The following is a 23,177-nucleotide window of genomic DNA, read 5'->3' as shown; positions in this document are numbered from 1 at the left end:
AAAGTTTGAAAGTTGTAAAAAAGCCGGTTAGTAAATTAACTATTACAACATATTCTGTCAATTGATAGGTATCACGTACCTTCTGCAACCACATTTTGGAACGGGAGCGCTTGGGAACCATTGGACTACTTCATTAGTCCCAAATCGTGTTTCAAGTGAAATTGCGTCACATCATAAGTAGACGCCTTCTACCAGACCTTCATCCTCAACAACGCAAATGGTTGTGGTAATAATTTACTCGGATACAGCCCGTTAAATCCCGTAAGCGACATCTTCAGGAATGGCGTAATTTACCCAGACACTATATTGTGCTATCAGCCCCTGGCTCGTTCGCAAGCCTATAAGTTTCAACATCAACACAGTCGCATATCTCATTTTGGAATATGCGTTTTATTTCATCAAACAAAGTAAAGACACAGGCGTAAAACCAGACTGAAAATGTAAGACAGGCGGATGAAATTCATGTATTGGGTGGGCGAAAATGTTTAACAATGACGTGACGTCATGGATCCATATGACGTGCAGCGTCTGAGTCGTAAATTTGGTAGGTGTGGATGAAACTTTTTGGGAGTGGGTGAAATCTTTTTAACAATGATTCATTGGGAGGTAGTGAAAATATATGACGTTAAAATGTCCAAAACTTTTGGGGTTGAATGCGCTTTTCGCGCTCCTGGCTACGTCGATATGATACGGAAAATAGGCCGACCACGTTATAATGGGCCTCATGCTATGCCCATTGCACATGGGTCGGTACAAATCTGTTTGCCTATGATCTGGGCGTATTCGGCGGTGAGGTCTGCGAACCCGTTCCTGGCTACTTTCACGTTTCTCTCATTTCCCGCGATAACCTTCAGCTGCTCTTCGTCGAGCTTGTAACCTCTATCCCCGGGATCGGGAACGATGCCGACAACCAGGATCTGAGAGAACACGAGATTTTGTTATAGATGACGGAGACGTGAGTGGTAGGGATTTCGGATTATAACCGGACAGGATAAGTTTTCGGAAGACGGGACTGCGTTTTGTTCAGCGGATACGGTTTTTGTATATACAATTTATAAGAACGACTTTATGTCTGCTTTCATACTGTGTAGGCTCACACATCAGATATGATCAAGGTCGTCATCGCTGGTACTCAAGTATTAACGGTAACGCCGTAAATTTCTGTTCCATTTCATGTGCAAGTAAAAAAGTAAGTATTCTAGTTTTGCCTAAAACCTGAATGCTGTATAGAAGTGGAAGTTGTCTCACATCATAACCCCTTTAGGAGGTAGTGAAAGAAGGGTTAATCTATACTGGAATACTCCAAAAGTAGAAAATCTTCATTACTGATCACATTTGCTTATAAATGATTTGATATGGTTGTGTTTATAAAACTCAGCTTGAACTTTCCAGCGAGTGTTTATGCACTGAGAGGGTGTTAACGGGAGACAGCATACACAGCAGTCAAAACGCCAGAAAGTACTAGACCGGGAAATTCGATAGCCACTGCGTGCAAATACCAGATGTATCAAAGTAGTCATCGTTGGTACACACGTAGAAGTAGAAGTAACGTCGTAAATTTATATACACGTTACATCAGAGGTAGCTATTTCCTAGAATACAATAGAGAAAGTATTCTAGACCGAGTTAAAATAGTCTGTAATCGTAACCACTTGACTTGGGAGCGCAAGTAAGCAAAACCTATACTTGAATACTCCCAAAACGTAGAAGTAGCCTACATATAGTTACTGACCCCCTCTGAGAAATACCGCAATTCAAATTCACTCGACCGTACCTGTAGGACTACAGCAGCACTGACTTACCGTGGCGCCGGAGTCTCTCAGGTTTTTCGCGGGCACTGTTATGCTATCGTTGGATACGCCGTCCGTAATTACCAGAACCAGATCCGGTACGTCCGGACGGTTGCCGTGCTCTTCCGATAGGAGATCATCCAGCGCGTGCTCAAGAGCTGCCCCCGTGTATGTTCCTGAGAAGAGCGGTAATGATTGGATTTCCCGACCCCGTTGGCTGTAGCCAATGCAATCAACGCCAACACGCGGTTCAAGCCCAAGCTGGCTATACAATAATAATATTTTCCAATCCAACTTATTCAGGACTCGAAGGGATTGAACATTCCATGACCAAATTCAAATCTAGCAAGCCATTGGTGGGTGCAGAACGTGGACATTACGCGTCACAACAACTTCATATTGTTAATTATTTCACCACAAAAGCTTTTTAAACTGACTTTAGTGAATAGAATAACAACATGAAGGTATTTCGTGAAATTCAAATCCAGTTTACAAGAAAAACGAGTCAAATCCGTGATAGGTCCGACCAATATCTATAAATGCCTATTCCTCAAATCAAAATCCAAATCCATGCTCACATTTGCATGCTGCATCTAGTTCCAACTCCGGGGGTGGGACTTGGAAGGACTGAGGTCGTATATCCTAATATCCGAGTTAGCCAGTAATCGGCGATCGGATGTTGGTAGCAAAATATGCAAAAGCCAAATACGGCATCATAGAAACGTCTAGAAATTTTGCCCAATTGTGGTAACAAATAGTTTAATAGTTTGTCTACTCATGCTTTACCTCCGCCGTTATATGTAATCTTTTGAAAGTCCTCAACAAGCCCTTTGACATCACCAGGATGATGATTCAAGCGAATTTGATTTTTCTTGTCGGGAGTGTGAGTGTACTTAAGTACGGCGATGTGTGCAGCGTCCGCAGCTACGTCGAACATCCTGAAAATACGGTTGAAATCCTTATAAAATGATGAAGATGCCACCTCAGTCAGACTCCTATCATAAATGAGTAATAAATGTCCAAGCGCGTACGTAATTCCAAGGTTTATGGCAGCAATCGCTTTTGCATAGGGAAAACTCACCCTGTGTATAGGCTACCGAAAGTATTGCCCATGATTAATGATAATACAGTAGTGTTCAAAGTATTCATCGCTGCTACTCAAGTAGAGGAAGAAGTAGCAATATCAAAGACATCTCAAAACTACTTCCAGCAGAAGTACAAAAGGAGATCTGAAAATTACACAAATATGTACTCTCAAAAAGTCGATATAGTTGATAACTTTGATCAGTTAAATCTGAGCTGACCACTTTCCAACTTGCAAGCTGCATCTTTGCGATTAACGTAAAATTACCAATGACACGACAAATAGGTGCAAGTTTATTAGAACATATTCAGTTACAGTGACTTAGGGAATTTTTCGACCAGTTGACTTATTGATAGTTTCACTCAGAAAAGTGATCCAAGCATACCAAAACTACTTCCTGTTGTCAACATAGCCACTTGACTAAGTGGTACAAGTCGGCAACGCCTATCGGAGCAGAATTAAAATGTAGAAGTAGGCTACTTCGTTAATGATCACCTCCTCTGATCAGCATAAGCGGAGTCCTAGAAAAGCCCTAGATGTGTGCCAACGAATCATAATACAGAATATTACATGTGTGAATGACCGTTGTAGTCGCAAGACGTTGGTTCAATTCAATGAAATTTATCATTTCACCTAGCATACCGGAAGTATAGTCGAGGACTATATTGTGACTAATGACACCAGGTGCGGGACACTACCCCGGTCCGCGGGCCGGATATGGGAAAATGAAGCACTTGGCGGGCCGGATTACAGAATATACATTAATCGCGCATTTAATGTAAACTTTAAGTTTAAAGCATAGAGACCAATAACAGTATTTAATGAATTTATTAACAGTAGCTGTTGAAGTCAATCAGACATTTGTGGTCGGTCGGAGTTATCAAGAAGTTCTTTGGACTATGTAGAAACCATTAGTAAAGACTGCACGTGAACACCAGTTGTATTGGAACGCAGCCTTGTCTCGGTAATGTTCATGGTCGAAAATATATGTACACCAGAACAGAGCAAGTAGTTTCATGTCCATCTTTCTCAGGTTGGCAAACTTGGAATCATTCAGTGACGCATAAAATTTGTCAATACTTTCAGAATAGACTTTCACTTTCACGATTGAGACTGTCTGCGGGCCGTATGTTGCCCGTCCCTGGTTTATAGTAACATGATCATAACACTATTTTCGACTATTTGAACGCAGAATACCCGATAATGGTCGACACCCAATCGTGGAGAATGTTCCAGTTATCTTGTCCAATCGATTTTGACCCGTCCAAGACAATCACAAAGTCCATCAAGGCGTGCGGCGGGCACTGTCCTGTAAAAGAGATCACATCTCGAGTCAGAGACGGCCAGCAACAGCACTTCTAGTCCTCTCAAATTGCAGAAGACTGGAACAGATTCTTGGCAGTTTCAGTGTCTGATTAAACATATTATGAGACAAGAGATGGTCAAAGTGGCCAGCATTGATATACTCGAGACGGCGTAGAAGTAAAGTAGAGCGTAATGTGAAGTAGAGTTGGAGGCAGGCTAAAACCTTACACACTTGATCAATTCGGTCAAGTAGGCAAAACCTACTTGAGTACTCCGAAAAAGTATGGCACTTCGTTACTCTGTGTGAAGTTTTAAAATTGATGCATATTAGAGATACGAAGTATACCTTTCGGATTGATTTCCAGCATTTCTCATGAGAAATGATCATCGCGGTGTATAATAACACATATATAGTGAGAGCAAAAGCGTTAACAAAGCAAAATTAGACACAAAATTTCAATAACTTGATCCCATATTTTAAAGTTTTTTACAGCTCATTTTTCTTGAGTTAATCGATGTTAAGTCAAAAAATAATGGTTTCATCTAATGGACGAACTTTGTGTTACATGGTGATAACAGGACGAAATGCACACTCACTGGCGCAGCAAGGCTTTCGCTCCGACCACAACTTGGTTTGATTGCAAACGTTCTTGGTCCTGCCTTCCGGGTAGAGAGAATATCCCGCGGTCTCGCACACGAACTCGCATTCCGATCCCAAGGCTGACCCGGATGTACAAGTCATCTTGCCATGTCGTAGATCGCCCTGGTTCGGACAGTCGGATTCTAGAAAAATAAAGCGAGGCGTGTGTTTACATTTGTCGATACACCACGACTTCCACGAAATTCAGGATAATGCTTTCCAGCTTAAATTCCGAATTGAAAAGTTGAAATTGCTGATGGAATTGACGGCTAATCAGTTCTTACCGGCGCAGTAGGGCAGGGGCTTACTCCATCTTCCGTTAAGCAAACACGCGCTATCAGCGTCGCCTGATAAATCGAAATCTTCGTCACACGTAGCTCTGAAAATAGATATGCACCTTCGTCGTAATCCCCTTGGGTAGATAGTGTAATGGTTGTGCGTCCGGCTTCTCGATCGGTAGGTCGTGGGTTCGATCCCCGGCCGGGTCAGACCAAAGACTCGAAAACTGGTATCCGCAGCTATCCTGCTATAGGCGCTCAGCAATCACGGATAGCATGGAGGAGAAAAAACCGGGGTTGCAGACTAGATGACCTTACTATAAAGGCCGTATCGCATCTCCGTCGTCAAAGCATCTCGATGGTGCAGGCGAAAAAGAATACCATATCTCTCTCTCCCTTGAGTAGAGTGAAATAATATCAACAGCATAGTCATCTATCAAGCCATTGGGCGACGAAAAGCGCCAATGTCTCTCCTAATTTTCGATCTGACATCGTGACGACACTCCTTCAACTACATCACAATGATATTCACGACGTCATGTCAATCTCATTATTAATAAATTCACATTCTACATTTCCATCTATTTACCCCATGTTTAGTGAAATTTGATCCATATACGGATAGTCGGATATCAAGATTATAAGATCTACAAGTAGAAAATCACGCTCAATTTTTATCTCATCTTAGATACTTACTTGCATCTGCTGCCAACGTTATTTTCATCCGTGCAAGTAACATCTCCGTTTTCAATCGTTCCCCGGGGCGGACAGCGGATCTCTGCAATACACGTGACATTACAGTTATCATGGTATCATATAGATGGAGCTCGCCATGGCATGTATACCGTCCAGAGCCGTGAAAGACATAACACAAATTCCCATGGCACGAAATTGGGTCAAAATGACAGGAATGAGTGGGCTGAGAGCAGAGGTGGTCAAGCAGTCATCGTTGCTAATCAAGTAGAAGTAGAACTAACGAAGTAGATTTCGACTCAAGTACGCGTCAAAGCAGCGATTTCCAAGTAAGCAAAGAGTCAGAATGGCCTATAGTTTTGCCTAAAACTCGAAAACTGCTACGTACACGTGGAAGCAGTCTAAAATCATAACAAGCACTTGAAGTAGTAGTACAAGTAGGAAAACCCTATACTTCGAAATAGTAGAAGTACTCGTTTATTGGCCAACTCTGGCTCAGAGTGCTGTCATAAACATACCGCACTAATCGTACATACTAACCAGTGCATGTAGGCATCCTGGTGTTCCAACGTTCGTCGCTAGAGCATATAAGTCTCGGTGCCCCGACTCTGCGATAGCCTCTAGCGCAGGTGAACCTATGGTAGAAGAAGTATTAGCAATGTGTCATCGCGGTATACGTAAGCTATATGATGTGTACGCTTACGAGCAAACACTCTTGTAGTAGTTTTCGTCAGTGCAAGTCATCGTCCCGGCTTGTCGCGAGAAATCAAGAGGCGGGCATACAGTTCCTGAAACATTTTTTGAATTTTATTTTGTAGATTAATTTTCAAAGTATTTTCGTGTCGGATCTTGGATATAACTCGCTGCCGGCGATGCGTCTCGTAATATATTGAACTTTCGTGGCCTACTGGCTGGCACGTAAGGTCACACAAGAGTACGTCAGTGAGTTGAGTTCGTGTCAATATTTCACAATTCTACTCGACACTGCTTCGGAATATACAGTGCACTCATGCGAAAAGAGAGTGTGTTCACACCAAAAATGTGGTAAACGGAAATACTGCCTATCTCAGAATTATACCGTGGTATAAATCAAACACATGATTTTAATCGAAATGATGCTTCACACATTCGAATAAGCACAAATGGTTTACGACATGACGTCAGACAATGTCCTATAACTAATAACGCACTATTCGGATTATAGCGCTTCACTGTATTTTTGTACCGCATTGAGTCCGGATGATGCATTGCCAACTGCTCGTATATTAACCTTTTCTTCAGACATCAATTATAGTTAAATGGAACTCGTATTGCATGCGTGATTCTGTACTTTCGGAATAATTCCTTCAAAAGTATGCAAGTACTGCTTCCACTATTCCTCGAAGAGGGGTTAACGACTACTTTGGCCTTCTCTATGTGTGGAGTTGACATTTAAAAGCATCACTCACTTCGACATTCAGGCAAGGGTTCGCTCCAGTTTCCAGTACTCTCGCATACGCTTCTTCGCATTCCCACGAGGAGATAATCGACGTTGCACTTCACCCTTTGAGACAGTTTTACAAATAATTCCCGAATCTTAACACAATTATTTATGATGATTTCAACTTACGTGCATACGCTTCCTGGGAAAGTACCTCTGGTGCAAGAAACTTGGCCATTCGCGACTCGTCCTATATTCGGGCATCGGATATCTGAAAATGCCAAACTATGATATAGCCGATAACGAAGCCTACATAGCGCAAACACTGTCCTCATTGAATTCCAGTTTCGATCAGGAAAATAATAAAAACTCGTTTCAAATCGAGCTATCATGGCAGACTTTGACAGCCAGATAATTATTGTTGTCTAATTAGGCGATAATTAGAACTGAATGTCGGTAATCCAATAGTGATCTAATTTGAGAAATGTTTCTATGCTCTAATTTTATTTCTTATATACTTTCTGGTTTTCCTGAGAATATTAAGGGAGAGATGTACCAAGCTTGGTGTACACTGTACAGTAGGGCTCTTCAAAAATGACTTTTTTTTCTCAAATCGTACTGGCTACTTGATAAAATTGTTAGGTTACCTGATTTAAGCCTACACACAAAATTTGGTTCAATTCCAGCCAGTAACCGCTTTGCTACAGGAGAAGTAAGTTTACATTTATTATATAAAAATAAATAATGAAAAATTTGTAAAATTTTCTGTTCACCCCATGAAAGTGTTAGGCTGTCTATAGAAACGATCCTCACCAAATTTGGTTCAATTCCAACCGGTGGAAGCGGAGGTATTGACGTCGAAAAATTTTGATTTGAATAAAATAGTATTTACGGTGAGCACAGCTATATTAAATAAACAAAGAATCGGTCACCGTAAATACTATTTTATTCAAATCCAAATTTTTCGACGGCAATAACTCCGCTTCCACTGGTTGGAATTGAACCAAATTTGGTGAGCATCGTTTCTATAGAGAGCCTAACACTTTCATGGGCTGAACAGAAGATTTTTAAATTTTTTATTATTTATTTTTACATAATAAATAGAAACTTTCTTCTCTTGTAGCAAAGCGGTTACTGGCTGGAATTGAACCAAATTTTGTGTGTAGGCTTAAATTAGGTAACCTAACAATTTTATCAAGTAGCCAATACGATTTGAGAAAAAACTCATTTTTGAAGGGCCCTACTGTACAGACACGACAGACATGCGATGATGTAGAATTGCATATGAGAAGAATGCCTCATTTGAATGACTAGAATTGGTATGCTGTGCTCCTACCTCGACAAGACGGTAGTGGATCACTCCACTGTCCAGTTGCAAGACATTCCGACACACTGACTCCGATCAGCTGTGCTGCACCCGAACAGTATGTTCTGCAACCAGAAATGCACCGGTGTGAAATAAAAGCATATGCATTGCATATGTTGGCATTATTTAAGCAATAATAAAATAGTAGGCCTATAGGCCAATACTGATGGTCGAGATTGTCCAGCAGGCATAATTATTCAACCTAGTATACGCTGGAACCCGAAATAGTATTCACAAACTCTCAAAATATGTCCTACCATCTCCTAGATTCCATAGCGGAAACATCAACTCTATACTCGACAAACGAATACAGTTATTTTATATTGATACTGTTTCATAGCCAGCTATTTAGTAAGTGCAGTTGCCTTACCTGCAAATGCTACCAATGGAATTACCGTTGCTGCAAGCGACAACGCCCCCTTTAAATTTCCCTCTTGGTGGGCAAGATATTTCTGTAGAGAGTTGTTTATGTTAATAGTTATTTGCCAACTGAAATCAAGTGATTTTATCAGGACTTGCGCAATACATTAGGCAACATCAGGGGTAGCCTATGCGTAAATGCCGACATTATATTCTACTGGTAATTCTGTCTGTCGCCAGATAGAGCTATGATTGTTTGAAATATAATTACACTTTCCGTTTTGATGCGTATTGCATACCAGGTTATATTAGGCTTACCATATTTTGGAAATCTAAAAAGAGGGCACTTTTTCAGAAATTTGAGACTTGCAAAACCGGAGAAGAATTCTCAAAAACCGGTGAATTTTTCCCACTTTGAGAGCGGATGACTAAAAAAAAGGTCATCTTTTCCGCCCAGAGCTCAAAATACCGTTTTTCTTTTCGCATTGCTAGGTGGATGACTAAAAAAAAAAGTCATTATTCCGCCCAGAGCTAAGACAACCTTTTTCACTCCGAAATACCCGCCGGAGCGTCACTTCTATGCTAATTTACGGCATATCACTCGCAATTTGCTCCAAATCTGACCTAAATTTTCAAAAAAGAGGACAAAGTCTCAAAAAAGAGGACAAAAGGGCGTCCTCCGAGGATACTTTCAAAAAAGTCAAAAAAGAGGACAAATCCTCTTAAAAGAGGACGTATGGTAACCCTAGGTTATGTACATAATTCTTTTGAACATTCTCGGAACAAGTAAACAGTGGAATGCTTCCTCGGAAAACCTAAAACCGAACACCAAATGTTCAAGTAATCCCGACAACGTATAATGGTTGCGTTCTCGCACTCACCGACACACTTTGGAAGAGGTTCATCCCAATGACCAGTTGTAAGGCATTCGCTGCTTGAAGCTCCTTCGAGGCGATATCCTTCATTGCATTGAGCCCTGAAATGTTGTTGAAATGCATTACAAGCAACCGATAATGATGGGCGACATGCAAAGCATGTTAGAATAATTTACCGGCATTGACTTCTGATTTCGCTCCCGTCAGAGCACCTGACCAGTCCGTTTGCAATGGTACCTCTCGCAGGGCATTTATAGCCTGTAGCACAAAAGAGTACATATATATATTTAAAATGCTGTCATGAGAATGATATCCCGAACGCACTTTCACAAGTAGGAAGCCGGTGACTCCATTTTCCATTATCTTGACAATAGCTATCTTTAATTCCTTTTAATCGTCTGCCGATGTCACAAACAACCCTGCAAATTCAAATAAGATTTTGATTATCCAATATCGTATACAGTGAACCCGCATTTTACAGAGTCAGAATATGACGAGACGGCATATCGTAGTTAAAACAAAATCTGGCAGTGGTGATACCAATCGTCAACAGTAAATTCGACTAACACTACGTTGTTGCTTATAACAAGTATATGACGGTGATAACTTTCAAAAATGTCACAATGTCATGTTCCAACCGAATATGTGTTCAAGACTCCAGTTCAAGGAAGCAATATCAAAGCAATCGCCAAAAATCGTGATAACTTTGCCGTGTATAATCGTAATGAAAAACTGCTCATCGGCGTTACTCTAATCGCGCTTATCAGAAGTATTCGTAATGTCGATCGCTTGCATCCATGTAGTAATTATACTCACGAGCTTCTGCTCTGCATGTTCTGCCCATCCGACAAAATAACAGTACCGCCAACTACTCGTCCCCTTCCCGGACACCGCCGACCTGACAATTGCGACATGACTTTAGGCCCAATTTAATAATTGAGCGTGCGCCATCAGCGAAACTTACCTCGGCATGTCGTGCCAAAGCTATTGCTCCATTTCCCATCTTTTCTGCACACAGAGATGTAAGGTCCGACTCGAGAATAGCCATACATGCAGTGAGCGCTGTAACATAACAGCCAGGTAGATTAGAATAGGCTTGTTTGCTGCCGCCAAGTATTGGCTAATTAATATTACAAGAATAGTGAAATGACCAGAACAATCGCATGTGTAATTCTAAGTGTGATTATCGTCATTCTGCAACATGGTGTCTCATCGCAAGGTATCCCGATTGTTGCCAATTTACGATCCCTCCTGTTTTGAATTCCGGAGATTATGATTATATTTTAATGCATCGATGCCTTTTTCATATAGATATATTTTCCCCTGGATTTCCTCCCTGATAATATCATTCGATGTCATCGTATAGACTATAGATACTTCATATTTACCGGATAATGCTGGAGGTTTGGAGCTTGATTTTCGTTGTATTTCATTCTAATTAGGAATTTACTCAATTTTCAGGTTTTTGTTAATTCAGTAATTTTATTCTACTTTAATTTGGAAAAATTGAAAATTTAGTCCTCCAGCTTTGCTCGGGATGCCGAAACGAAACCGAGCCCTACTTCGCGAGAGCAAAGGTGTAATCACTGAGCTATTGTAAATGTCCAGTTTACGGCAACTATCTGCCGATGATGTATGCGAAATAAATCACCTGCAAGTACTTCCACTCTGGTATCCGTGACTGCAGATATGCCAGCCGTTCTCCAGTACCCTCGGTGGACAGTACACGTCTGAAAATGCAAATTTTCCGTAGTAAGCTTACAGTTTGCAGGTTACCACGGACATAGTCTTGTGCGGTGTATAATTGCCGCGACTATGGGGTAATTTCTTGTAGAAATCTGACATCACACATACCTCCACACGACGGAACAGGATGGCTCCACGTATTGCCTAGGCACATCGTGCTTGCTGTTCCCACCATCAACGAGTTCGCGTTGCACGTAGTTCTAAAACAGTCGTGAAGTTTATTACCAACATCAAATCATTACAGAATCCACTTGACGCTATCCGACCAAAGGAAACTCAATTAAGTCTTACCTACTTAGGCTTATTAGTTATTACTCAAGTGGCAATGTTTTACATTACTTCCATTTCAACCTGGACAGTTTGTAAGCAAAACTACTTACTTTTAACGCTTTGAGTTTTGAAAAGTGGAAAGAAGTTTGGGATAAGTTTGCATCGCTTGAATGAATGAAATTGTCATAAGAACCGTAAGAAACCATGCGAATCGCATCATCGTAACCGAATATATTTTCGACAATTGTACCCATTCGCAGTGTCATTACGTTAGTTATTTTGCGCCAAACGCGAAGATTCATCTAGTAATTTCGACAGTATAGCCGCAACCACTTGACTGTTAAACGTTTCTGAGCCTTGGACCAAATCTACTTTTTGGTACTGCATACTGAGTAGCTCTCATACTTGATTTTCTACTTCGACTTGAAGTAGTTTTGAAATATATCCTATTGGAAATAGCTACTTTTACTTCTACTTGTTAGTGAGTTGCAACGATGAGTACTTTGAACAAGTCTATAGTACCAAGATTAGCAAAAAAAAATGATTGTATCTTCGCTAAACTTCTTCCGTTACGCTTCAATGCCATGCATTCCGTACGAACTCACGTGCATACACTGCCATCATTTCTGCCATCCGTGCACGATATCGACCCGCCTTGAATTGACGTTGGCAGTAATCCGCATCCTCTTTGCCCTGGAGCGAGGAATACAATTTTATATCCAACACAATATTCCCTATACACGCTGTTTTAAGTTGATGAGCTTCGTAAGCGACCGCATCCAGATAGGTCCCAATGCGATACGCAATATGATAAATCAGATGGGTTTGGTCATTGATGATGGGTGTTGTTTGTTGTTCCGCAATTTTTAATACATGCGATGTCACACAGTATATCTGATGAAGTCTTTATACTAACCGAAACACTTATCGTTTGCTACGTTGCATTCGTTTGTGAAGCAACAGCACCTGCACACTGAATTGAAGTCTTCGGGGTTACACTGGCTAGGCATCCAAGCACTGCGTGGATTCTGAAAGACGAAGGGTGGTGTTATTGGCAAAGACAGTGCCGGGTATATCGAGTGAAATTTAGTGATAACATAGATTTATTAGATGAGATGCGTCTCGTGGTCAGAGGTTGTCACTAACGAAGTATTTCTGCTTTTTCGAAGTACTCGGATAGGTTTTGCCCCACTTGCACTGCTTTTCATGTGGTTATAATTTTAGTCTAAATCTACTTCTACTTCAAAGTTACTTTTTACTTACCTGGATATCGTTATGTCTACTTGTACTTGAGTAGGAATTTGCGTAGCTACTTCTACTTCTACTTAAGTAGCAACGTAGACTACTTTCATCACCTCGATCGTCGTGGCGTATAATGATAATACCGTTAATTGTTGAACTGAAGGGAAGCTCAAGGCACATTGATGTAAAACCGGTATAATAACCTTATCTTAAGAAATTTCTCATATTTCTTGCTCGATCCGGTGTCCTTGGGTCGAGAGGTAGCCTACTTTTCTATGTCCGTTTCAAGGAATATGTCTTGACAGTGGAACAAAATGATATTGTCCTCATGGGGCAAAAAGTATTCTTTTACCCTCTCCGCCAAACCAACTACACTGAGATGTCATTTTAGTTTTTCAAAATCTATAACACATCTTTAGAAATAATGTAGCCTAATGATTCCCTGCCGGCAAATTATCTCTCGGTGTGATGCCATAAACCAAATTACGACATCAGCAAATTATAGACGTAACTTCTGACTGGGTGTTGGCAAATAGGCCTATAGCCTACATAATCTACATTCTACATGATAACCGGGTAAGATACATGAATAGCTGCAGTCGCTCATTGTCGAACGGACCGCACGACTGTACAGGTGTTTGTTGACCGATGAACCTATAAGTCTAATGCATACCTGCACGTAGTTATTATCGCAGGCCCGTGATTGCTTGCATCGTTTGTACATCTTTATTCCGCCTCCCCAGCCTTCGTGTTTTCGTAATTCGATTTCGCAGGCATCCTGAAATTCATGAAGATTTTATAACTCTAGTGCGTAATAATACTATAGGTCGACTTGAAACTGTCAAGATTTAATGGCGATATTAGCTTCTCGCACGTATCTGCTTTCCTGGTCGTTGAGCAATACGAGTATGAATGGTAACATAGTAAGAATGAGGTAAATAGTTAAGTTGAAATGCAGATTTCACTGACCTCGTTATATTTACATTCTGTTACAGTGCCCTCGGCTCTGCATTGCGATTCCGTTGATACTCCGTTACATTGCAGACAACGCAGCGCTGAAATGAAATACCGCTTTATGGATATAATATTACGAAAGTCTTGCGTAGCTTTCTGGAAACCTGAATTTTCCCCGAATGTCATTCAATATACCAGTGAGGGATGAACATGGGTATGGATTCGGATTTAAACAGATTTTTAAGATCTCAATTTGAAGTTGACGTTGAAATCTAGATAATTCAATTGGATTTCGAACTATTAGGTGCGCCCACTTCTGATTCTAATACACGCATGGCTTGCTCACACCCAAGAAGTTTTCTCATTGTGATAACGTTGAAAATTTGAACACCAAATTTAGTGAAGTACTGCTGTCGAAAAGCTCACAGTGAATTAGTTTTTAACGGCATGGAGATTATAGTCATATTGCCAAATTTATTCCACCTGAAGCTTTTCGACTGAGACTGACTCAGGAGAGAACGTCAACCAAGTTTGAAATATAGAGATAAATTTAGAATACATTTGGCAATATGAACAATGAATATATTGTTTGTTTCAATATTGAAGTTCTGTACTTCTAAAAACACGGAGATTGTTTGGTGTAGTTCTGCAACATTTTGTATCCAGAATAGTCAAGTCAACTATTGGTAACGTACTACTCTCTTTTCGACAAATTCGACCATGAAACTCAACCAATTTCATATATGTATATCCCCCACCCCCCATTAGCTCAACACAACAAAACACATCTTACCTGTAGCTGAACGATACAACAGCAGGCCACACAAAGTCACGAAGATGAAGACACGCCCCATCGTACTTTGATATGATAATTGATACGAATTTCTTTAATGACTTCTTCGAAAGAACTGATATGGAAGAGTGTTCCATTCTCTGTATATATAGCCATTTCGGCCACGGGACTGGGGAAGTCACCGGCCGCGTCTCACCATCGAAAGTGTGCAAGCTTAATTGGATAAGATGTAATTAAAATCATAATCATAATTTCCTGGAACTTGAAGACATTGGCGTTCGCAGCATTATTAAATCAAAATCCGACAGTATATAGTCATAAAGTACGAGCTCCTACATGCTGTTTTTCACTGTGGTGTTAATACCTTTGATTGATAGCCTACTCACGGGAATTTTTGCGGCTGCCTAATCGAATCGATACCATTGAATGCCGTGAGACCGCGAATGCCCAGCAGGCATTGATGCAATAGACCCCAACGGCGTAATTCCTACGTAACAATCCCGTGCTCGGAACCAGTATCTCGCGTATGTACAATTGTACACTCTGTACATACTAGCAGTCAGCCTAGTAAATCCTCAGTTGATATGTTACATGTTAGCGCATTTAGTAGCAGTTGGTCGCAAACAACAGTGAAGATATTTTGTGAAATAACAGAATGTTACAGTAATACTAACACCTTTGGTCAGATTCCCATGAATTGAAACTTCCTATCACTCTATGCATCACGGTGTGACATCATGAAAGGATATTGAAAACAAAATTAAGATAGACCTCTATAGTCAAAAGTATACTGACGCACGAGATTTTTGCCTATGCTATTCTGTTGTGAAGTGAATAGTAGAATGACGACTCGTCAGCGAGATCATGAATGCATATTTCCGGTTAATGAGCTTATTCTGGTTGAAACTGCATATAATGTTTGGATCCCGTGGTGCCAAATTGTTCTCTGCGCATCCAGCATATGTACTGATGCAGGTCGGATCCGACTCATAGATCGGATTCTTGAAATGACCGAGATCCGACCGAAAAACTCCGATAATGAGAATCTACGGGTAGGTTACCTATTTCTACTACACTACAAACACCGTGAGTTACATCACACGGCACAGATTCAGCTTGTATATTGAAAATTACACCGAAAGAAACATTACAATAAAAACTCACAGGTTGGTATTGGCACCTACAGGCGTGTGCTTACTGTGCATGCTTGGTAGTTACAACAAAAAGTCTCATCAATAGCCTAAATAGCGAATAATACGAAAATTACGAGTCCGCCTCCGGTACATTCCCGTCCTAATAGGTGGAGATGTGGTACCGATTGATCAAAAATCGCAAAATTATCTCTGGCCCTCAAATCTTATGCCGAGAATACCGGATCTTTTGCTGTCTCAACACTTTGATACAAGCTCCAACTATTGCGGACATTTACATGGATATCCTCCTTTTAAAAATATTTAAGAACGTTTAAAATTTGTTGCTCGAACGTATCATCGGTCCCCACCCGGTGGGTCCAATGGCACACGACCATGGGACCTATGAAACATACGCTTAAAACTCTAATTTTTCAACTTGTTTTGTTGTGTGCTATAATCTAAGCTACAGCATGCCAATGAAGAATGTTTCGTCGCCACCTACAAGAATAAAATAGAATATATCAACTCAAATGTTGGGATAAAATCACGTTTTGATTTCCGCCGAAGCGTACAAAATTAATGCCACATACATATTTCCGGACAAATAGACATTTTGACTTTCAAATACCTCGTAATAGCGATAAAACACCACAGGTAACTATGCTTTATAGCCTCTATAAATGTAGGCGTGTTTCTGTTGTTAAGTGATTAGTCGGTCCAGCTTGATTTAGCTATGGTACCATAGGTCCCTCACCCTATAAATATTGTAATTGAATAGAAAATAGTCCACTCGAGGATGGTATTGATTCAAAAAATATGTGTTATTATATACCCTGATACAAGACCTATAATTCACATCAAAAATTATAGCGGGTTCGTTAGTCTGGAAGGTGATAAAGAAAAATGTATATGTCGATCTAAATTTACTTTGCACCCCCTAAAACGGGGGGGGGGCAAACTTTTGAGCTCGCGGGCCGCATTCAACATCTGAATCTATTCGCAGTCCGCACTATATAAAATTGGGATTATAAACCAAAACGCATTATTGGTATTTGGTTATATAGTTAGGTCATGGAGATAATGCGTATGCTTATTTAAAACAAAACAAACATTGCTTTGATGATATCGTACACGCGTCAGAAACAGTGGCAAGATTTCATAGGCTGGTCGACCTCAATAATCAATATGTCAAAACTATAGAGATTAAAGTCGGTTGTCCCGATTCTTAGAATAGGATTGAAATTTAAATCTGTGGGCAGCGATCTGTTCATGGATTTACTAATTGAAAAGTCGATATATTTATACATAAGACACGCCCCATATGATGGTGAAACATATCAAAAAACGCAACTAGGATTCTAGCAAACCTAGCGGATAGTTTGATGGCATGGAAGGTTACGACTGAGGATGAGAGATTTCTAAATATGAAAATCAGACTAAATACCGAGTAATAACTATGAAGTTGGTGTAAATCGCGCGAAGCGCGAAATTTTTTTTAGTTGAGCTCAGATTCGCGCCCCCTTCCCCCCCACTGTCTTAGAATTATCATGGTCAAATATATCAAGTCTCTGCATTGATTCGATTTTAGTACGCATTTTATCAATATATTTGATACGTATCTTTAGACTCTCGCGGGCTGCACAGAACGGTGTTGCGGGCCGTAGTTTGCCCACCCCTGCCCTAAAACGTAAATAATTTGTCACAGACCCCATAACTCACGCAGGTCTAAGTTTTTTGCATGTGAGGAAAGATTCTGCCAGCATGCCATTGTAGACAAAGTCGCGTACTGTAATCATGGGATTATCGCAGAGAATTTTTCAAGTATTTTCGGTCCCAGTGTCTCATCGGTACCACATCTCCCCTATATACATAATTGTAAATAGTATACAATACCAGTAGTCAATCAGCGATCCTTGTAGACCGCCCTATTAGAACTTTACCTATACTAACTCGCGAGCATAATTTTAGCATATCTCACAAGGAAAGTGTGGTATGATCAAAGGTGAACTGTAACGAAACGAAATATTTCTACTTTAACGGAATAATCTAAGGATATGTTTACGTCACCTTTATAAGTGAAATTATCATCAAAGCTTAGCGATATCTCGCCTCGGCATCACGGCAACCGAATATATTTTCAAAATTGCACCTATTTGTAGTGTTTTTCGTCATTTCGCGTTAGTCGGGAAGTTGCACATAGCCCCGATTAGCATTTGCGGTTAAAATGAAAATTGGTTATGGCGTCAAAATAATTATGAAGTTCTACTCGTTTCTTTTGCGATGGTGTCTATATATAGGGAAAAGAGTATTAGTAACTTCGTGATATCGTGAGGTTGCAGCTGAAAGCCTAAAAAACAGTTATATCTGTGTTTTCAGTGTGAAAGAAAAACCACATGACAATACACATGAAATAGCCTTGAATTCAAATCTTACTCAAGCAATTCATTATATTATTATAGTGCTCTCACTTTCACAAGTAGGCAACGGATTGCTCCATTTTCCATCTTACTGACATCTCGATAGAGCGTGTTTCGCCGGTGTATAACCGTCCTCTTGTCGTAGCATGTTACACTGATAGGAGAGAAATTAGTAGATATTATAGATGATGATGGATATATTTTATATGCCGATGACATCTAGGAAAACTAGCAAGCCACTGAAAATAGCGACTGTCAGGTGCTCAGGGACTATATAGGAAGCGGTTCCTAAACCATATTCGTCGACGCTCTTTGAAAAATGATCAACACTTCAGTCGCACCCTAATGAAGTCAAGACTTCGCAAATTTGAAGATATTGGCCTTAAAGTGCAAAGGAAATTTCAAAATCCTGTTTACTTATTCAAAATGCTGTTATGGTGGTTAATGGTATGGAAACGCTTAAGAAATATGATGCACTACTGTAGAGTGTAAAGTGTTCAATCGACTCACTTGCAGGCACTACCGAGCGAATGACCATCAGGATGGCATTCGACCTTTGCGAATTTCACGTCATAAATTCCTCACAATCCGTTTCTGGATACAATAACAATTCTTAGTTACATCTTTAAAAGAGTGCGTACAATAAGAAATTCAACCACACGTGAGTATAATTTTCAGACAATCAAAAGTAAAAAGGGTAAGTAGCTTTGCGCCAAAGACTATAAAAGTGAAGATGAAATTGGTCTGAAAGCACCGCTTGAGTACATATGTGCAGGACCGTAACTGTCGCACCCCAAACCCCCACCAATCAAGGATAATCCGAGAATTATCAACGAAAAACTGCAATATCTCCGCTTCTACTAGTTGGAATTGAGTCAAATTTGTTTTACATCGTCTCTGAAGACAGCTCAACAATTTCATGGGGTTGACAGAAAAATTTGAATTTTTTTTTTATTTTCCTGTATAAATTAAAATTTTTAATTGGATCTGCGGAGCCCTATACTTGTTAGAATTGAACCAATTTTGGTGTGCAGCGTTTTTTAGGGTAACCTGATAATGTAATGACTGAATGGCTGGAATCCAGAAAAAAAAGTTATTTTTAACAGCCCTAGTGTGCACAGACGAATCTTGCTAATTGGCAACACGCTTCTCGCTAACTGGCCGCGTGCCACACTGATAACACGAACTTGAAACTTACTAAAAAGTGTAAAACGCATTAGCAACGATACTCTTTTATCCGGTTAACTGGCAGAATTATATCCGGATATCAGATAGAAAAAATGCAGTGAACCATTATCCGGATAATCCAATCCTACTGAAGGTGTCACACTATAGAGATTGTACAATCCTACAATCTCTATAGTCACACTGCGTACGAAAGACGCATCAACTACGTAAGCGCCAGAGATGAGCATGGATTAGGATTAGGTTTTGAAAAAACAGGATTTGTGAAATTTTGTCGGATTTGGATTGGATTTGGATTAGACATTTTTTTCAGAACGGATTAGGATTTGGATTGGATTTACCTATTTTCTGGGAGATTGAAATGTCGTGTGGCGAATAGCGACAAACATTATTCAGATCAGTTATTAATGTACTTATGGTTACTAAGTTATCTTGAATCAAGTGAATCGTTGGTTGTGAAAGAAAATTTTCGAATCCCTCCATTGCATAAATTTCTGAATTTCCAGTTGGAATCGGATTAGGATTGGACATGGACTTGAATATGAAAAAGTTATGAATTAGGATTTGGATTGGATTGGGACATAGAAATTTCAAATCCGCTCATCTCTGGTAAGCGGAGGATGTGATTGTTACTATATTTATGATGTCACATACGGTAAGAAAGACGCAGCTGCGTGATTGAATTGTGCGTCGTTTGGGTCGTTTCTTAAATCAATGAGCTGTTCTTCGTCTGCGGAAAGATTGCCTGGGTCACTGTAATGCCATAATTGGTTTTTATCGTTACAGTTGCTGTTTTATGTTGAAACAGCTAATGCGATTTTAGTCGCTGATGCTTTTCTGCGTGCCTTATGTAAAATTTTGGTTTAATGGTTACATCTGGCCGAACCGGCAATTCTCACTGTTGTTATAATTCCTACTCACACGAGCGTAATTTCAGTGTGCGGAAATTTTTCAGTCATCAGTCGATTCGAAGCATTTTAATCGATACTACAGACTCGAGTTCAATAGCTCGAATTGTTGTGTCCAGCGCTACAGCAATTGGCAGATGGGATATACCCTGATGAATATTTCCCTTGGTCGCTTTCGGCCATTATCACATGGAGAGACAATCTTCCCACAAGCGCACTTGTCCTGTTTACTGCCATAATAAAATTAAACAAATCGCATTCCACAGACTCCCTCGCCTCGGGGTATCCTTGCTAATCGCGAAGAAACAATCGAGTATAATCTATAATCTCCGATACCTGCTATAAGTAGGTTACGCGTGCATTGTGCAATCCGCAGGTATTGTACGAAATGCATGGTCAGTGATCATCAAAAACTGAAATACTGCCAGGAGCTGAGATCTGGGATTCCCAGAGGTAGTCAGTAAGGGTGTACTCTGTTACTTTTTTTCAAATAGATTGTTACTATACCTGTAAAGTTGACAGTAGTTCTGGACTTCTGGTATATGCTTGCATCACTTTTATGAATGACATTTTTCACGGCAACTGAACGGAAGAGCCCCCACATTATAGTAACTGAATAAATATTTTGAGAACTAGGCCTACATATTTATAGACTGTTAGTTGCAACTTGAAATTTCGAAAGTGGGCTCCTCCGATTAACTCCTAAAAGTATTCTATGCGACCCAACGACCAAATCTACCTTTGACTATGGATGGTGCGAACTCCTGAAAGGTTCAGGCTCGAGTGAACGCGAACCTTTTTGAAAGGTTCTGTGTGAACACTCGTCAGGTCAGCCGAAAATATTCGGCTTCATTTTAATATGTATAGACTATTCAATTGTATAGTGAAGTTCTGTACCTCCAAGAAGCTCTTCAAACAGTTGCTATTGTGCACCAGTATTACATAGCATTTTTAAATATGTGAAATGGCACATTTTTAGTGATTAGGCGAAATGTTGAGGTTCACCGCCGAAGGCTTGACATTCATAGTGATTCGACTATACATCGGTCATTTTACACCAACAGGCCGATATTCTCCATTGCAATTCCGTATGTAATTGTAATTCCGTATTACGACTTGTAGCACGACCCACTTACTTACAGGCCGAAGGCTTGTAGATTAGCGTATGTGTGCACCAGGTGACCAGATTTGTAAACGTTAAAAACCACTGCTCTAGCATGATGATAAAATTATACCTATATTAGGGTTGTCATACGTCCGGAATTTCCCGGACATGTCCGGAATTTCACTGTTCAAACTAGCGTCCGGGAGGAATTTCTAAAATATGGCAAATGTCCGGAATTTTGAAGACTTGGCGTAGGATCATAATTTTTTCGTAAATCAACATAAAAACTTTATTTTTTGAACTATTTATGCTGATACATGGCCTACTAGTAGGTCATTTTCACGAGCAGCCAGTAGTAGTAGTAGTAGGCCATGGCTGATACATGATATTTTTCTTCGCGCTACGCACGATTTACTGTCACATTTATTGATTTTAGTATGGCGACTATAGGACTACCATCCTCGTAAAAACTGCAATAAAATAAAAATAAAACAACCCTCATTTACTGGAATAAACCTAATTGTAATCGCATTTATAGGAGAACGGTATATTCCTAGAGATCGTTAAGGCCGTTTAAATGCTTTATTCAAAGATAGTGGTTCCAAACGCGCGGGTCGTTTGCCTTTATTCTGGGGTTTGCGAATATGCTGAACGAAATCCACTTCCAAAATAGCCCGTGAGTAAGTCCGGCCAAAGGTGCTGACTATACTTTTAGGAATCGGCTCGTCAAATTTTGATCTGAGCCACGGAACATTTTCAAATTGGAGATGAAGTCGCGACCATAAAAGGTTGGAAACCACTGGGTCTGGGGTGTTTATAAAGCTCCGTGGTGCGCACCCAATATAAGGCTGATAAACAATCTTATCGTACGACATGAACACGACTTAACGATGTACAATTACGCTCCCTGTGTTTTCGAACTCATCATCCTCCACTAGCTCTACCGCTAACTCTGATCATGTGGGTGGAGAGTAGTATCTATATAGGAATATATTTAGCGACCAGATGCATATAGAAACCAGATTCGCATAGAAAGCACCCCCCCCCCCCCCCCCCCCCCGCCGCCCTAGAAGTTGCATCGATTACCCCATAGTGTGGGCTCAAAATCATTGTTTATTTGGGAGGGAAGATGCTGAATACAAGTGCTTTCGGTCCCGGTTACACAACACACAGCCACATACGCCTGAACCGGATCGTCACCACCTCTGTTCTATGAGCAAAACTTTGCTAGTGTGACGTCATAATTTATTTTGAAATCCACTAGTGGGCGCTGAAGGATGTCCGGAATTTGTGTCGCAGAAATATGGTAACCCTAACCTATATGTATGACAAATGTAACCAAACAGACGCGATTGAATCATTGGCCCGAACACTACTCTTATTTCTTCTTCTTATCTCCTGATTACACCTAACCAAGGTTCCCAGGCTCCAAGAGTGGGTATTTAAGCAGGCTCGTACAAATTACTCACTAAGTAGCTTATTTTTTTTTTGAGTAGTTCTAGTTCTAGTTGCGGATATTGAAAAGTGAGTAGTTCTAGTTCTATAGTTTCACATTTGAAAAAAATATTACTTGCCGAACAACTAGAACGCACGTGTTGTTTTGCGTGAATCGA

At 40.3% G+C, this 23,177-nt stretch overlaps 1 protein-coding gene across 1 annotated transcript; it reads right to left on the bottom strand.

Annotated features, from left to right (window-relative positions):
* Positions 1–371: 371 nt before the first annotated feature.
* Positions 372–19,553, bottom strand: LOC145443021 (P-selectin-like). The gene is made up of 27 exons (XM_080321004.1): positions 18,877–19,553; positions 18,418–18,520; positions 14,817–15,029; positions 14,039–14,124; positions 13,743–13,847; positions 12,744–12,855; positions 12,433–12,520; positions 11,666–11,757; positions 11,463–11,541; positions 10,776–10,873; positions 10,628–10,709; positions 10,136–10,230; positions 9,988–10,069; positions 9,818–9,912; positions 8,947–9,028; positions 8,547–8,641; positions 7,400–7,481; positions 7,239–7,333; positions 6,494–6,578; positions 6,331–6,425; positions 5,794–5,875; positions 5,104–5,198; positions 4,777–4,962; positions 4,072–4,183; positions 2,577–2,728; positions 1,803–1,966; positions 372–917 (listed from the first exon to the last, which is right to left on the bottom strand). The coding sequence occupies exons 3-27, from the start codon at positions 14,875–14,877 to the stop codon at positions 723–725; spliced, it is 2,595 nt and encodes an 864-aa protein (XP_080177130.1). The 5' UTR covers positions 14,878–15,029; positions 18,418–18,520; positions 18,877–19,553; the 3' UTR covers positions 372–722.
* Positions 19,554–23,177: the final 3,624 nt, after the last annotated feature.

This window comes from Botryllus schlosseri, chromosome 7 (genome assembly GCF_051294905.1).
Source record: "Botryllus schlosseri isolate E-star chromosome 7, Bs_hap1, whole genome shotgun sequence".
Classification (NCBI taxonomy): domain Eukaryota; kingdom Metazoa; phylum Chordata; class Ascidiacea; order Stolidobranchia; family Styelidae; genus Botryllus; species Botryllus schlosseri.
This window is presented reverse-complemented; position numbering and strand designations above follow the sequence as displayed.

Coding starts and splice junctions, on each gene's coding strand:
- LOC145443021 (XM_080321004.1), bottom strand. CDS start 14,877: ATGGGGCGTGTCTTCATCTTCGTGACTTTGTGTGGCCTGCTGTTGTAT. Junction 2,729..4,071: donor TGGGTGTCGACCATTATCGG/GTATTCTGCGTT, acceptor CCGTATTTTCAG/GATGTTCGACGTAGCTGCGG. Junction 1,967..2,576: donor GATTACATATAACGGCGGAG/GTAAAGCATGAG, acceptor CGCTCTTCTCAG/GAACATACACGGGGGCAGCT.